Raw genomic sequence first — 17,757 nt, forward strand, 5'->3', positions numbered from 1 at the left:
CGGAGGCAGCGATGGGGATGATTTGCTGCAGATGACATCAGCTGCCTGGGCTGGAAGCCGGCAAAGCAGAAGCGGCGGCGGGAGGGAGGGAGGGAGGGATCGCGCGTGGCTCTGGCGGCCCCCCTCCCCCTCCTCCTCCTCCCGGTCGCAGTCCCGTCTCGGTATAAAAGCCCTCCCGCCTCCCCGCCCGCCTTCACTCGCCCTGCTGCCTGGAGTGCGGCGCTGCCTCTCCGCCCGGCCTCTCTCTCTCTCTCTCGTTCGCTCTCTCGCAATCTCTCTCTGCCCCCCCTCCCTCCCTCCGGGCCCCCGCCTTTGCCGAGGGAGGCGCCTTGGAGCTCCAAGCCTCTCCGTGGCCGAGGGAGAAGCGCCAGGAAAGGCAGGCGGAGGCGTCTTTGGCGGCGTCGGCGCGGGGCTTGCCAGGATGGCGGCGGTGGTGCTGGAGCCGGAGTCGGAGCCCTCCTGCAGCCTCCCCGGCGCCGTGCCCCCCTCGCCCAGCCTCTCGCACCGCTTCCTGGACACCAAGTTCTACCTCCTGGTCGTGGTCGGGGAGCTGGTCACCGAGGAGCACCTGCGGAGGGCCATCGGGAACATCGAGCGAGGTCAGCACAGAAGACGGCGGGCGCGGGGCCCCCCTCCCTTCCCCTCCCCTCCCTCTCTCCTTCATCTGTCCCTCTCTCCTTCCCCTCCCTCCGCCTCCTCCTTTGCTGCGGGAAAAGGGAGCCAAGCACGTCCGGAGGCGACCTACAGGTTGCACTGAAGTCCTCCATGCTGCTCTGCAGCAATGAGGGAGGGAGGCGGGGGAGGGCTTGGTCCCCTTCTTCCTTGCTTGGCTCTCCCTCCTTGGTGGGGCTGCAAGGCGCTTGGATGGGCTTCTGCGCGCTCCTTTCCCCGCCCAAAGGAGACTCGGAGGCCGGCGCGCCCTCCTGTGCCTCCCTTCTTTGTACCCCCGGGAGGGTAACAGGCATTTCCAAGTCTGATTTTATTGACTCCCTGGGTCATTTTGAGCCCAGGAGAGACTTCAACATGGCAAAGATGCTCTTAGATGGCACTTTCGGGGCAAAATTTGTTTTGTTTTTTTTACATGTAAAGGGTGTGGCAATGATGTAAAGGCTCCACCAGCACCCCTTTAGACCCCCAGGCCGTAGCCAGGATTTTGGTTCGGGAGGTGGGGGGCTGAGTCTAAGCAGGAGAGGATCTGCCCTAGCAAACCTTTTGCATCCTTATCCCAATACCCCCATGCGCATGGGATATATTGAGCATGGTGATCAGATCATGATATGAATAAACATAACAGTTTAAATAATAAATGAAAGGCCTTCTCGCGGACCACCCTGAGAATTTCGGGGGGGATTGAAGCCCCTCGCCCCCCTCCCCCCCCCCCCCACGCTACAGACCTGTCCCTATTGTATTCTGCAGTGAGGAGAGAGCGGCCAGATAACGGGCCCCTTTGGAGGGCATGACTTGGCTTTTTCAGTTTTCCATCCACTTTGGCGGGAAGGGGAAATCACCCAGGAGCGTCCATCCAAGGGGATCCTTGCCCTCCTTTGCGCTTTTTCAAGGGCCCTTCCACCGAGCACCCAGAATATCAAGGCAGAACATCCCACAATATCTGCTTTGAACTGCCATGACAGTGTGGACTCTGATAACCCAATTCGAAGTAGATATTGTGGGATTTCCTGCCTTGATATTCTGGGTCCTAGGGTTGTGTGGAAGGGCCCCAAGAAGAGCCTCTCGTCGCCCGGGCCGGTGCCTAAGGAGGGGAGAAATGGCAGAAAACCCAGCGGGGTCTTCTTGGGATGCTGCGGAGGGACGGGTGGCGCCTGGGAAGGGAGTTGGCCAAGGGAAGGCCACTCTGCCAGTCTTTGCTCCATCAGATGCGGTGCCTGGAGAGGGGCTTCTGCAGCAGCCTGCAAGGGAGGGGCAGCTGGGAAGGGAAGGAGGGAGGGAGGGAGGAGGCGCCCAGGCAAGGGAGCGGGTCCAGGGCCTTAAGGCAGGAAAGCTCTGCAGTTGCCTGGGAGGAAGGGATGTTGCTGCGCCAGGAGGCACCAGGGAGGTGGCCGAGGATGGAGCCCTGAGCTGGGTGTGGGCTTCCCTTGGTGCTCCCCGTAGCCCTCTCTTCTCCACCTTCCCCGGAGCAGAGGTCACTGGGCAGCCCCTCCCCACCTGCTCCCTTGCCCCCTCTTGCCGGTGCTCCTGTTTCTTGCCTTCCTCGCCTTCCCTCCTTTGCCTCGGCTGCTGCCGGGAGTCTGCCCAGAGATACCGGCAGCCTGTGGGCGTGGTGCAGTCCGCAGTGCGGTCCCCATGGCGGCCCAGAGCGGACAAAGGGCGTTCACACCGCCAAGGAGAACCGGATCAGGACGGGGTGATGGCCCTGGGAAGCCCCCTTGGGCCACCCCTTGGCCTGTCTTCCCCAGAAGTGAACTTTGAAGCATCTGGGCAGCTCCTGGTCCCCAAGGAATGCTGCAGTTTCCTTTGTTTCTAACTTTGACTCAGAAGTGGCTAGGGCTACATTAGGGATTTCAACAACAACAAAAGAAGCTGAAGGGTTTATTTCCCCCCCTTGGAGAAGCATCAGTGACAATAAAGGAAAAGAGGACTCCTTATTAAATAATGCACACTTTCTCAACCTTGGCGCTCCTTCAGACAACTGCATTTGGGGGTCAGTCGGTCAAGTTAGCTTTTGTATTCAAAAACTCACAGTAAAAATAAGGTTATTGGTGAAAACAAGTGGATTTTTAGACACCGTGGTCCTTCAATGTAATGCTGCCTCTTTTGTGCCAGCCTGAGAAAAGTAATTCAGCTGAACAAGTAGGGTGAATGCTGTATATAGAATATGCATCACTAGATATTTTTTTATCACAACCCTTTGAAAAAATAACTTTTTGACCAAATATGCTTTTATTTCTCATGGGCTGTGATTGTAACTGAAGGATATGAGGTTTCAGGAGTCTGCCATTGTCAGAGAAGCCTTAGGCAATGCCTTGGCTGTGTTTGCGCTATATAGGTGTGGTTCAGCAGATGGAGGACTTCCGTTGGCTCTTTGTATTGTTACATCTCCCTACAAGTGGTTTTGATTTCAAAATTACTTTCAGCATTTCTTCAATTTATTGGATATCTAGCATCCTAGTGAAGACAAGGCCATCTGTACTAGTTGTGTGTGTGTGTATGACCTTTTTAGTTGCTCTTGCATCCCATTGTATAGTGACTCCAAACCTGATGAGGCTGATCTTTGTTTTATATTCTTCCAGTTGTCTTCTTTCCAGATTTACCTAGTTTTAAGTCTGAAGAAGCTGCATTTGTCATGAAGTTATTAATAATTCAAAGTAGCAAATGGATATGCGTTATGCTCTGAGGTCATCTGATGTATATTTTTAACCCAATAAGAAGAATATAGATATATAAACTTCCTATACCTTCTCTTTGGTTACACAGTTGGTAGCCTTTTAAATTTTTAGATTTAGTGATATATATAAATACCTTTAGAAAGGCAGCAGTGCACATTCATATAGTTTGATGTTGAACCTTGATTGGGGAAATAAGATTTCTTTCTAATGCATATATGAACTTCATTACATTTCTTCTTCTTTTTTTTGGAAAAATACTGAATTGGAAACTGTGTTTTGTCATGTTAATGATGCATTCAGCACAAGGCCTTCAAGATTACAGTTACAGGGGACTGTGCTTTTGCTCCTTGATAGATTCATGTGAATCACTGCAGAGAAATCAGTGAAGACATTGTTGTATTCTAAGTGGTTTTGAGGATGTTGATGATTTGTTCTTTATTTTAAATATTACACAAAGAGACCTTAATATTACATGATTTAAGAATTTGTACAGAGTTATTTGTTTCAATGCATACGTATCTTTAAAACTCCTGGCTGCCTACAAAAACTCAAGAGATGTGGGTGTGCCCAGATTGCTAATGGAGACTCCATTGTCAGATCTCCATCTTTCTCACAGAAGAAAACAGACCGTCCTGTCTCAATTGGACTTCAGTTTGGTCATTTGCATTAATAACAGCTTATTTTAAACATTCTGATCACAGCCTTTAGTGAATTTTCTGGGGTTTTCTCCTTTTTGTAGGGAGACAAGAAGTGCTGAATCATAGGGCTGTATAGTCAAGACTTAACATTGCATTGTAATGTTACTGCATTTAATTTCAAAGCTAAGAAAGATATGTAAATAAAATATTATTTTTGCATACAAAAGGGCATTCTTGCATTAAGAAACAGCATTCTTAAAATTGCTGAATGTGACTTCCAAATGTTCTGTAGCCCGATAACCCATATTTTTTTTCCAGTTTTTTCCATCACTCATCAGAACTACAAAACTTTCACAAAAGGAAGTAGGCAGTGGCACACTAACACACCTCAGTTCCAACATTCACACAATTGATTGTAAATATGTTATCTGCTTAACATCTCCTATATCATAAAAACTGAAACATTTCTAATAACTGCAAGATAATCCAATCCAATCAATTTTATTGTGATCATAAATCCATGATAAAAGAACAAAAGTAGAGCATCGTGGAAAATCATGATAAAAGAAACAGCTCCCATGTTCATGTATTTCTCTGTACATTTTTAATGCTGGAAGACATGGACTTTGAAGACTGCATGATAATAAAATGCATTAGTAAAAGGTGGTGAGATTGAAGAGGGGCAACAGACATATTAAACATATGTCTTGTAGATATTAAGCAGATCTAGCTCAGAATAGTGTATTTTTGATAATTTATTATAAAGGATAGGGCAAGAAATAGTAAGCAATTAATTCTTCTCATTCAGTTTGCATATGCTCTAGGACAGGCATGCGCAAACTTCAGCACTCCAGGTGTTTTAGACTTCAACTCCCACAATTCCTAACAGCCAGTATGCTATTTATCGACAACTGCCCTCCAGATGATTTGGACTACAATTCCCAGATCCCTCAATCATTAGTCATGGTAGTTGAAGCTGATAGAAGATGCAGGATATTCGGAGAGTACCAGGTTGTTAAAACTCCTCTAGGGCAAACACCCTTGACAGCTATATACTTATGTGTAATCATGAAGACCTCATATTGACCTTGATAGGACTGTACCCATTATTCTGTTAGACTGTAGCCTTATTTTAACCCCCAAGTGTCAGGAATCATCAACACATTCATTCAATGGCTTTAGAAGAGGGACGAAGATCATGTGGCCCTCAAGCTGTTGATGAACTCTGTACTCCCATTTTAGCTCACTATTGTTCAGGCTTACTGAGACAGTTTTGAATGAAACTAGTGACATTTAGACAGCTGCAGGCTCATCAGCTCTGCTGGAGCGCTGTCTGAAGATTTAACATGTGTGAAACTGGTTGCCACATACTAATCAACCAGCTTTGGCTCATTGATCTTCAAAGCATGAAAATGGTTTGATTTGGTTCCTAACATGCAACCATAATAGTTGCGGTTACACTTTTGAATAGAACTGTATTAGAACAGCTGTAAGGGATTTGATAGCTGGCTGCATTGGCTACCTGTGGGACTTGGTTGGCTTACACAGTCTGTAATGCCCCTCAGCCTCAATTTAAAAAAAAAAACCCAAAGAAGTGTCAGTGATGATTTGCTATCTGTTTACCTTCTTCTTTTGGTCCCATTTTTGGAAGGTGAGGGCCATGGGGACACTTCCCTTACTTCTGTGTTAGAGGCCTGCTCCTCAGTAGAAGCATACCCAACCCATTTTGTACACAGGGTGTCCCGTAGTCACTCAATGGGATTTCCAGTTATAAAAGGTTTGGGATCAGGTGAAGGGAAAGGTGATTGCCTACAAACTGCTGCAGGGCTAGATGGACAGAATAGGTGGATAGTCAAAACAGCTTCTCATGCTCTTGACCCTAGAAAAAACCTTCATATTGTCATAGGAAATACTGTTCAGTGGAGATGGCTGAAATATTTGGATCAGGATCATCAATGATGTCATGGGCTACAGGATGAATGCTGGAGGATGAATCAGCTCACATCATCTTGACACATTTGACAATTATTAAATATCAGAGGTTACCACGAAGAGCAGTGAGGGATGTCCATTCTAACTCATTCAGGCTCTAATATAACTACCCTAAAAGCATCAGATCTCCTTTGATCTTGGAAGCTAAGCAGAGTCAGTACTTGGATGGGAGACCAGCAATAGAGGTGCTCTGGTTTGTTTTTCAGAGGAAACCAGCCAAAACAACTCCTGAATATTCCTTGCCTAAGAAAAGCCCATGAAAGTAATGGGGTCTTTCTAAGTGAATTGAAAAATTAGTCACATGTACATACACACACACACACAGATGATTATCTGGATTTAAGCCCCAGTGAACTTAGACCCCCTCCCCCAAATATTTAGTTAATGTCTACTCAGAGTTGTGTAGACACAAATGGGTTTGCAATGCGCACATATTAAAGGGGAAAATCATAGAATCATAGAATAGTAGAGTTGGAAGAGACCTCATGGGCCATCTAGTCAAACCCCCCGCTAAGAAGCAGGAAATCTCATTCAAAGCACCCCCGACAGATGGCCATCCAGCCTCTGCTTAAAAGCTTCCAAAGAACGAGCCTCCACCACAGTCTGGGGGAGAGAGTTCCACTGTCGAACAGCCCTCACAGTGAGGAAGTTCTTCCTGATGTTCAGGTGGAATCTCCTTTCCTGTAGTTTGAAGCCATTGTTCCGTGTCCTAGTCTGCAGGGCAGCAGAAAATAAGCTTGCTCCCTCCTCCCTATGACTTCCCCTCACGTATTTGTACATGGCTATCATGTCTCCTCTCAGCCTTCTTTTCTGCAGGCTAAACATGCCCAGCTCTTTAAGCCTCTCCTCATAGGGCTTGTTCTCCAGACCCTTAATCATTTTAGTCGCCCTCCTCTGGACGCTTTCCAGCTTGTCAACATCTGCGGTGCCCAAAATTGGACACAGTATTCCAGGTGTGGTCTGACCAAGGCAGAATAGAGGGGGAGCATGACTTCCCTGGATCTAGATGCTATTCCCTTAATCAATGAAGAGCACTCAATATATGGTTTATTGACTAGTCAAGTACATTGAGAAGTTCACCTGGAAAATATTTATTTCTGTTCCTAGTTGAATACTTGCAATAGACAACTAAATACAGACTTACAAAACGAATCATTTATTAGTTGTATTTTGTATCCCATCATTTCGCAATGGGCACACATGAATGACATACATTTCAAGGGACAATGAACGTACTCTGGTTTTCAGTCCAAATGATAAAGAAGATAAGGATCTGGACAAAAGCTCGCCACAAGGGTCCGTACTTTGGATAACTCCTCTAACAGAGGTGTTGCCAGCCATTATGGTAACCATCTATTGGCCTAAATCCAAAACATTGGGTGTTGGAGTCTCAGCGCAACACAATTTTTTGTTTATCCAGCATTTGGCCCTGGGCACAACACAAAAAATGAACTCTATGGGCTTTCCCTACACCCCAGAGCAAGTTTAATGGGTCTGCTGTGGAAATTAACAACTGCTGATTCTGGAAGCAAAATGATTCCCTAACAGACATCTCCTGTTAGATTTAGAATATCCTTCCCATTTTATTATCACAGTGACCATGTAAGTCAGCTAAGAGACAGAGACTTGACACAAGCAAATTACATGTCCTAGATTTCTCAAATACTAGTCTAGCACATTAATTACTATGTTTCTTATGTGTATGTTCTTTCTAGTAGGATATCAAAAACTTAATTGTGATGTTGGATAGTTTCAGTTTTACTCTATCATGCCTATTCATTTATAGCCAACATGGTATAGTGGTTTGAGTATTGACTATGACTCTGGAGACTAGGGTTTAAATCTTTCAGGCTCAGTGGAAGCCAATGGCAAGCCCTCTCTGATGAAATCCTCTTAGAAAACCTCTGATAGAGTCACTATACGGTCATCATAAATCAGAAATGACTTGAAGGCATATAGAAACCACCTATTCATTATGTTGTTGGTTAACCTCATGAAACAGTGCAAATGAGAAATGTTATGCATCAAAATACTACAGGTTTAGCAGGGGAGTGATTTCACCTCATATCACGATATCAGGTCACTACTGCACACGGAAACTAATTTTTAAAAAATCTAACTGTATAATCACAATTTGGACTATAAAATAATCCAAGTATATCTCAAGCATCTATCACATCTTTATTATGTTTTACAATATATGAGTAGAATTAATCTGTTAATAACTTCCATTAATACTTCTTTACTGACTGCAGTCCTCTGCTGACTTCTGCTGACTCCAGTGAGTTTCATTAGGGTTTCTTATTTTTTATTCTTATTTCATTTCATTTCTACCCTGCCTTTCTCCCCATGGGGACTCAAGGCGGCTTACAATAATGTGACACAACCTAATAAATTTAGAAATATGACAAATATAAAACTTAAACAACAATTAAGACACGATTAGATATTTGTGTCATGAATTCAAGATATAATAAAATACAATAAAATATTAATGCAGTTAAAATGACATTTAAGATTAAACATCCTCCCCAACCTCCAGCAATATTGACAAGAATAAAAGGAGTGGGATGTTCCCTTCGATTTTACATTAACCAGAACAGTTTGGACAATTACAGTACAAACCTAAAAGACTAAGCCAGCAAGACTTACTTTCTGGTAGATTATGTCCCTGAACCTTCTTTTACCTTCATAGATGTTTCAGCTTTGTTTAAAATCTTGCCATCTGAAAAGAGGCAGGTGACCTTTTGAAATATGACAGGGCAACTAGTTTGGATTTGTTTAGAAAACATCTGCATTTATCTTGCCATGTAGAACAATGGCTTGCAGGTATTTTTAATTTTTAGAGAGCACAACCCTTAAACTGTCCACAATGATTATGTTGATTTAATCTTTAGCATTTGACTTCTTAAAGTTCTGAATTGCAGGGAAGCCTTTCCTAAACAAATTGTAAACGTCTTTTGAAAAGCAACAAAATGGGCTCCTTTGAATTGAGGATTCCAGTGCTACAAATTAACTAGGATTTATTTCTGTGGAAATAGAAATATAAGCTAATCGTCTCCAGAACCTTTGGAAGGCAATGTAAAGTATAATGAAATATAATAATTACCCATTTGAGTGTATACCCTAACGACTGTACACCCATCGTGGTGCCATAGTTTGAGCCTTGGACTGTGACTCTGGAGACGAGGGTTCAATTCCCCCACTTGGCCATGGAAGCCCATTGGGTGATTGAGTGGATCACACACTCCCAGAAAACTCTGTTATTAGGCTCACCTTAGGGTTGTCATAAATTGGAAACAACCTGAAGGGATAAAATTAGAATAGTCCAATGAGGCAACTTTTTAAAGTTTCACATGAACCTTAACTATAAACAGTTTCATGCTGTTCTTAATTACTGTATAACTCAGCTTCATGTATAAGTCAACAACAGGTTTTGGGGACATAATTGTGGATTTTGATTTGACCGTAGATAAGTCGAGGAGAAGGGAAAAAGCAAGTATTGCCTTAAGGGGCCCTCAAGGGGTTGAGGCAGATTTTTACCACTCTACTTAGATAAAAGGATGGTTTCTTTCAAAATAAGAATTAAGATACCATAGAGCCTAGCCAGATTGATTTTTTGACTAAAATTTCTGGACCTATACATGTAGGGTATATATTTTCTAGACCTTCATTTAATTCAAGCAAAGCTTTTCAATGATAGCACTCCAGTTCAGAAATACCTTACCCAGGGACTCTCTATGTTGTCCTTTTAGGAGCAGGCAAAGACCTTTGTCTGACCTTTGAAATGGGTAGTCCTTTTCTTTTTAAGCTTGGACCTCTCAGAAATACAGTAATAGCTTAAATAGTTTTCAAGATTGCTTGTACTTTAGCACTATATTTAATTTTTTTCCTCTGAGTAATCTGTGAACAGGAGCCCCCGGTAGCGCAGCTGCTGACCTTGCTGACCAAAAGGTCAGTGGTTTGAATTCAGGGAGCGGGGGTGAGCTCCCACTGTTAGCCCCAGCTAATATGAGTAGACAATAGGTACCACTCCGGCGGGAAGGTAGCAGCACTCCATGCAGTCATGCTGGCCACATAACCTTGGAGATGTCTATGGACAATGCCAACTCTTCGTCTTAGAAATGGAGATGAGAACCAACCCCCCAAAGTTGGATACGGCTAGACATTGTCAGGGGATAACCTTTACTTTGTGAACAAAGGGTTAGGATGGATGTTACATATTGTAAAAAGAGACAATTAAATGTTGAGGGTCAGTCATGTTATTTTGTGCTTTAACAACAATTTCTGATGCAGTTTAAGACTGGTGACTATTTGTATATTCATCTTCCAGCAAATTTAAATCTGAAAAAGTGGAGAGTCTTGCATTGCATCCATAGTCATTTCCGTGTTTTAGGTTCATATTTTGTGACATTTATTCTGCAGAATGTGAAAAACAAACTTCCTTTATTCTCTCTTTTGAAAATAAAAGATGTACAAGTTGTCCCTGGGTAGAATCCAATGGAATATTATGTAACTATTTGGAAGTTTTCATATTAAGTAGCAAACTCAGTTTAAAAATATGTAGCAATTGGTAGTCCATCAACTTGCTACAAAATGGCAGATATAGTTTTGAAGGTAAACAGTGCTGATAAATATTGGTGCTAAATTCTAGAATTACTATTAGTATTACTAAAAGATTATGACATATAAAATGAGGATTGGTGAAATTTTATTTTAAATGGCTTAAGAGTAGAGTCTCTAGATGGAATTTAAAGAAAGAGAATATACCTAAAATTGTTGGAGAAAATCTACAAGTACACATTGCAATCTTATCTAAGAATTAATTGTGTATATATCTTGTTTTGCTTTTTAGGAATTCGATCTTGGGACACAAACCTAGTAGAATGCAACTTGGATCAAGAACTTAAACTTTTTGTGTCTCGTCATTCAGCTCGATTTTCTCCTGATGTGCGAGGTGAGTCTTCCTTTTCTGTCCTTACCGTTAAAGAGCACAGATACAGTTCAAACATCTATGTGAAACTGGTTTCATCTTAATACAGGCATTTTGGGAAGCAGTTATTGGTGCCAAATAATCCTTGGAAACAATATATTCACCTATTGATTTATTTGCATGTATGATTGACCATTATAAGTTAAAATCACTTGTGGATGATATAATTACAAATGTACAGCTTTGAAAAAAAGAATCTACAGAAGACAATGGAAACTATAATGAAGTATAAACATTTGGGATCACTGACAAAGATTTGTAATTCTCACATGCTTACTAGGAAGTAAATCTTAGTGAGCTCAGGCTGTCTTTACACTTATCCAGATAATCTGGGTTAAAGTGCTTTCAAGATGCTCCTATGCATGCCAGGATCATCCCTTTGGCTGTCCGCATAGCAAGCCATCCGAAGGTTACACTGGGACTGCTGCTGTCACCAGTGTGTTGTCACTGGCAAGCAGTTCTTTAGCAGAGGTTTGCCAATAATGTCACGTTTCTGATCATATGGCTGGGTACCTTGGTGTGACCACTAGAAATGTAACATCTCCATCAAGCCACTGCCAGGAATCACTGGCTTGCCAGCAGCAATACAGCAATGGGTCTGTTGAAGTTATGGAGAGTGAGTTGAGGTGGATATAGCTCGACCCAGTTGTCCACACCTCTGAAACATCAGGATCACTCCTGGAAGCTCTGGAGTAAACTCTGTGTTCCCCTGAACCACATTGTCCAGTGCTTCTGCTGTGAATCCATCCTTGCATTGTGTGGACTCACCACAGCAGCTGAATGGTGAGTCCACTTTATTTTGGCCTGATAGACATGGCCTCAGTGTAAATTAATTCCCAGGGAATGTGCTTATTCTGAATAATGTACTACACAGGTAGGATTCAGTTCTTGGAATAACCCATCTGTGGGCTCATAGATATCTTGCGTTAAGCACTGGATTTTTTTTGTAATTCTACTAACTGCATGATTTAATGTAACTTGGTTCTAAATGGCATGAACATTTCAATTGTGAATATTTGTAGGATTAGAATAGGTCCAATATGTTCTGTACATACATTGATAGTCAGATCTTTCAATGTGGGATGTAATATTTTAATTCAAATATATTTTGTGGGAAGGGAGAAAAGCTTCTCTATCAGATTGATTGGCAGTTTCCTGGTGGTGCATTTGCATGATTTTCCTGTTCGGTCTTTCATGCAAATTATTTTAACATACTGTAGCTACTGTAATGGGGATAGCGGTGGGATAACTTTGAGTTATCTGACTCACATTGATTAGGTAATCGGTATAATAAAATTTAATATAATACTGGTGATTTTTCCCCACTTTCAATTTTCCATTGGGTAACTCTGTCAAAAGTTTGATGTGCCCTTTATTTGGAAAATTACGATCACCCACAATCACCTATTCAAATGCCTAGCAATGTAAGACTGTTATGGGAGCCCAGGATAACTCTTTGTTAGAATTAGGGTTGTTCTTTACCTTCAGTGGAATTGGATTATATTTCTTTGGGCTGCAGGTAGATGTCATTTTTATTAATTCAGTTAGAACCTCCACCCCTCAACTTTACCTTTAAGCATAAATACTTTTATTTAAAAGGATAAGCTGGGACAAAGGTTCCCTACCCGTCTAGTTCCTGCTGTTGAAGTTTCAACTTGCAGGGAGGTGTTTTTGTTCCAGCCCAGTGTATTTGTCCAAACGTATCTCTCCCTACGAACCACCTCAGAGTCTGAGATCGTCAGGGGAAGCCTTGCTCTCGGTCCCACCACCTTCACAAGCGCGGTTGGTGGGGACAAGAGTTAGGGCCCCTTGGTTGTGGAATTCTCTCCTAAGTGATGTCAGGTCAGCTCCCTCCCTCCTAGCTTTCAGAAAGAGAGTTAAAACTTGGCTTTGGGAGCAAGCCTTTGAGAAGTAGTTGTTCAATAGGTTTACTTGAAATTGTGCAATTGACTCTGGATTGGCCTTAGACCTTGTTTTTGGATGCTGTGTCTTAATATTGGATTGTATTTAAATATATATTTTATGTATTAAATATATGTGTTTATGTATTAAATATATATTTTTTATTTTAATCTTAATGTAACTTTTTCATGTTTTATGTTGTAGGCATTATGTAGTGCCATTTGTAAGCCGCCTTGATTCCCCTTAGAGGTTGAGAAATATGGTAAATAAATAAAATAAATAAATATTGTGAAGGAACAATGTTAAAAAATGTTAAATATCCCGATGTGAATTTTGCCACTTGTAGTCTTAGGTGGTACAGGCCATGTTACCATCTTATTCTGCTACAACTTTGCACCCTGTAAGTTTTAATTTGGATTAAGAACCACACATAATACAAAGGAGAGAGAAATTCTATCTAGGTTGTTGTAAATGTAGTCCTAACATTATAATTTATTAACTTAAGGAAATAATTGAATTGGAATTTGAGATGCTCCCATGGCTTTGTATTTAGCCAGAGTACATGGGAAAGGTCTTTTTCTATAGCAGCACCTCAACTGTATTTTCACTATAAACGAAGATGACTAAGCTGAGGCTGTTGTATTTTGGACATACCATGAAATGATGCAGCTCATTGGGAGAATACAGTAATGCTTAGTGAAACTGAAAGCAGTAGGAAAAGAGGGAGAGTGCAGTTCTGGTGTATTGGCCTAATCAAGTAATCCATGTCTCTGAGTTGGTAAGACCTGAGCAAGGCAGTTTGTGACCAGGGATCTGGAAAGTTTATCATTCATAAGATTGTCAGAAGCCAAAGTCAACTTGACAACAAATAACAACAAACGCCAACTTCTCCCCGGGGAAGTCAGAATGTCATGCTAACTTAGCTTCCAAGAAGATGTCAAAACTGTGGCATTGTGTTATGCCTTTGCTCTAGTTTTTTTTTAAATGTGTACTTCTGTTTTACTTTTATATTGTGATCATTTTACACATTGCCTTAAGGGTCCTGGTGGATTGAAGAGCAATCTATATATGGGTATTCTAAATAAGTAACAGGTAAATTTGTAAAGCTAGTTAGGGCAATTGAAGTTTTGATTTCTGTCTTTACCCTCTTTGCATTCTTAAGCCCCTTCCACACGGCTGAATAAAATCCCACATTTTCTGCTTTGAACTGGAATATATGGCAGTGTGGTCTCAGATAACCTAGTTCAAAGCGGATATTGTGGGATTTTCTGCCTTGATATTCTGGGTTATATAGCTGTGTGGAAGGGCTCTTAGACTTGGTGGATTCCCCTCCAAACCCAGCTTTATAACAAAAATATGAGTAAGAAACATAACATGGATTTGATTATTTTTCCTTCTAGCCCTTTTTTTTTTTAAGTGAAACAAAAATCCTTTGCAGAGTCTAAATGGCACATTCCATTGTGCACTATGTCAAGCCAATTTTGAGCAAGCTGCTATCTTGGGCCCTTGATTTGACCATGACTCATTAATTTTTTTCTCTGTGATGCATGATGGGAGATCCAACACCCTCTTGTGCAGTGAGTCTCACTTTTCCCTGTCCAAGCCTGCTTCATCAGCCATTTAGTAGCTGAAGAATGGTGCAAGAAATCTGACAGAGCCACAGTTACCATTTTCTCCCATGCCATTGTATGTGGCTCAGGCACTCTATGTGCTCCCCAGGCCACTACATGGCCATGTGGGCACTGGGAAATTGCCCTCTGCATTAACAGAAGTGACAACAGTCCAGTGTAACACCATGGGTGAAGCATTATCCTTTAAGCTCAAATGGTAACTAGAAGGTTTATAGCCATGCCTTGAACTTTAGCTTAATACCACTTTGGACTTTTGCAATAATTGAGTCACAATTCTATTTTGGAATACTGCATTGCTAAAGCTGCTGAGTATTATTTTCCAGATCAGTTGATTTTTGGATTAAGGCGACACAATGGGTTTGGCTCAACATCTCTTTGAATATCTGGTGCATTGGAAAGCCAGTGTACAACTTGTACAGAACAAGGGTGGCAAATATGGCTTTCTATATTTCATTATGCTAAAGCCCTCATCAACCTAAGGCATCATAGGAAATAGTAAGAATCATGGGAATTGCTGTCAAATAAGATTGAGAAAAACACATGTTTCTTGGTAGACAAAAGAACAGGGAAAGTTTTTCAGATGCAGGGTTCTGTGAAGTTGCCTAAGTTTGTGTGTATTGAAACTACCAATTTGGATATAAATTTAGAAGATGCACGACAGCAAATTTCTCAGATCAAAGGCTGCTAAAATCTTTTACTTGGGTAGAATGCTTGATAGCATTATTTATACAAATGCCAAAAATAAAGCTGATCCTCTTGCTCCTATTCAAATGAATAAAGCAAGATTTTACATACCATGTTCTGAGCAGTAAGATTTAAAGTATTCTAGGAAACATTTCTAGGAAACGTATTTATAGCTCTCTTTTGGACTAGACTTCTGTGCTTAGAGGGCCATCATGGAAGATTACAGTTCAAGTTGAATGTGACTAATTCATCACTACCTTTAAGACATGCAGTTATGAATATCTTTCCAGTTCTCAAACTGTGGAACAGAAGACTGGAAAGACTGTTTAAGATATTGAAAATAAACTGTTAAAAACTCATTAAATGCTTAAAATTAATAAAATGAGATTCATTTGAAAGCCTATTTTTTATTTGTTTGCATAATAAGAAACAAGCATGATTTCTTATTACGCATAATAAGAAACATGATAAGAAAATATACTTGTATGTTTGTACATTTACTAACATCTGGTGTTACAGCTTTTATGTGAGCCATTTTTCTGCCATTCCTTACAATGCTTTGTGAAATTTCGTAGCCATAAAATAGTCAGGGAAGCATCTAGGGCTGGATCTACACTATCCTATATCCCAGGATCTGGTCCCAGATTGTTTGTTTATACCAGATTATCCAGCCGTGTAGATTCAGTCCCCTTCCACATAGCTGTATAAAATCCCACATTATCTCTTTTGAACTGGATTATATGACAGTGTACACTCAGATAACTCAATTCAAAGCAGATATTGTGGATTATCTGCCTTGATATTCTTGTTATATGGCTGTTTGGGAGGGCCCTCATATGATCAGATAATCTGGGATCAGATCCTGGGATACAGGGCAGTATAGATCCAGCCCTAGTTAGGTTATAGAATCCAGATAAAGTCTACACAAGTCCAAACCCCCTGTAAATAAGCTGCTAGCTCTATCAAAGCTGACTTCTGGAGCATATCCCAGCCTTGTTGGGTTATTTTGCTTTAACCCAATCTTGCCCCACTTTGTGCACTGTTGGGGGATACCTTGGAATTTTCTGGAAACACTGGAGGGCAATGGGGTTTCAGGCAGACTGAATAGCTGTATTTGGCCCCATACACTGTCCTGGCTGAGCGAAGGAAGATAGACGCATTTGAACTGTGGTGTTGAAGGAAAATTCTGAGTGTGCCTTGGACAACAAGAAGATCAAACCAGTCAATACTCTAGGAAATAATGCCCAACTGCTCACTGGAGAGGTGAATATTAAAGGCAAAGATGAAGTACTTTGGCCACATAATGAGAAGACAGGAAATCTTGGAGAAGATAATTATGCTGGGGAAAATGGAAGGAAAAAGGAAGAGGGGCCGACCAAGGGCAGGATGGATGGATTGGATGGTATCCTTGAAGTGACTGGCTTGACCTTGAAGGAGCTTGGAAGCGACTGAAGAAATAAACATATCCAGATGAACACTGCCCTTTCCTTGCACTGATCAGCACAGAGAAAGAGGATGGAGCATGGCTGTGCCATTGGCACCACTATTCATAGCCAGCCAGGGAGTTCCAGCCAGCAACGGTGACCCCCTTCTCATTCTTGATAGCTGTGTGGGTGCCTTATTCTGGGATCAGCAGAAGTGGTCATGATACTCAAGAACTTGGATAGAGTTCTGTGGTCAGCTAGGAGTGACAGCAACATAAAGGAGGTGATGGCACAGCAGAGCAGATGTGGCCATCTGGACAAACGCCCTGGATTCAGCATAAGCGTCAGATTTACACTGCACTAAACTGCCCAGATGATCCCTAAAATAGACTGAAGTTAAATTATGAACTTTGACTGATGTTGCTGGCAGTTATTTATGTTAACGAAATGTGAAATCTAATTAATGGTTGATTTGACAACAAATAACATTTCCCCAGTGTTGTGATGCAGTGGCATGCAGAAGGGAGACCCCACTTCATTTTTAGCAGGACACTCAGAACATTTTCCACCATAAATGCAGCTTTTTGTGTCAAACCTCTGCCAGTTATCCCATCCTTATAAGTGCCTAGCATCTAATGATGGATTTACAGTGAAACATTAATGCCTACCTTTTACCAGACTGTTTCATGATTCCTTGGGAAAACCAGAATATTGGTTCCCAATTACTTAGAATTAAGTCCAAATATATTTCCAAGTACAGTAGAGTCTCACTTATCCAAGCCTCGCTTATCCAAGTTTCTGGATTATCCAAGCCATTTTTGTAGTCAATGTTTTCAATATATCATGATATTTTGGTGCTAAATTCGTAAATACAGTAATTACAACATAACAATACGGTGTATTGAACTACCCTTTCTGTCAAATTTGTTGTATAACATGATGTTTTGGTGCTTGATTTGTAAAATCATAACCTAATTTGATGTTTAATAGGCTTTTCCTTAATCCCTCCTTATTATCCAAGATATTCGCTTATCCAAGCTTCTGCTGGCCTGTTTAGCTTGGATAAGTGAGACTCTACTGTATCTTATTTGAATCACTATATTTTGATCTTGATTTTCAGCTTATGATACATGTAATGGTGGCTTAATT

At 41.6% G+C, this 17,757-nt stretch overlaps 1 protein-coding gene across 1 annotated transcript in view; it reads left to right on the top strand.

Annotated features, from left to right (window-relative positions):
• The first annotated feature begins 158 nt into the window (after nt 1-158).
• The window catches only part of map1b (microtubule associated protein 1B), a 90,656-nt gene continuing 73,057 nt past the window's right edge, over nt 159-17,757 (top strand). Inside the window, exons 1-2 of the mRNA XM_008102972.3 lie at nt 159-599; nt 10,830-10,931. Coding sequence (XP_008101179.2) covers nt 422-599; nt 10,830-10,931 — 280 coding nt within the window. The 5' untranslated portion in view covers nt 159-421. The remainder of the gene's footprint in view (nt 600-10,829; nt 10,932-17,757) is intronic.

This window comes from Anolis carolinensis, chromosome 2, assembly GCF_035594765.1.
Source record: "Anolis carolinensis isolate JA03-04 chromosome 2, rAnoCar3.1.pri, whole genome shotgun sequence".
Taxonomy (NCBI): domain Eukaryota; kingdom Metazoa; phylum Chordata; class Lepidosauria; order Squamata; family Dactyloidae; genus Anolis; species Anolis carolinensis.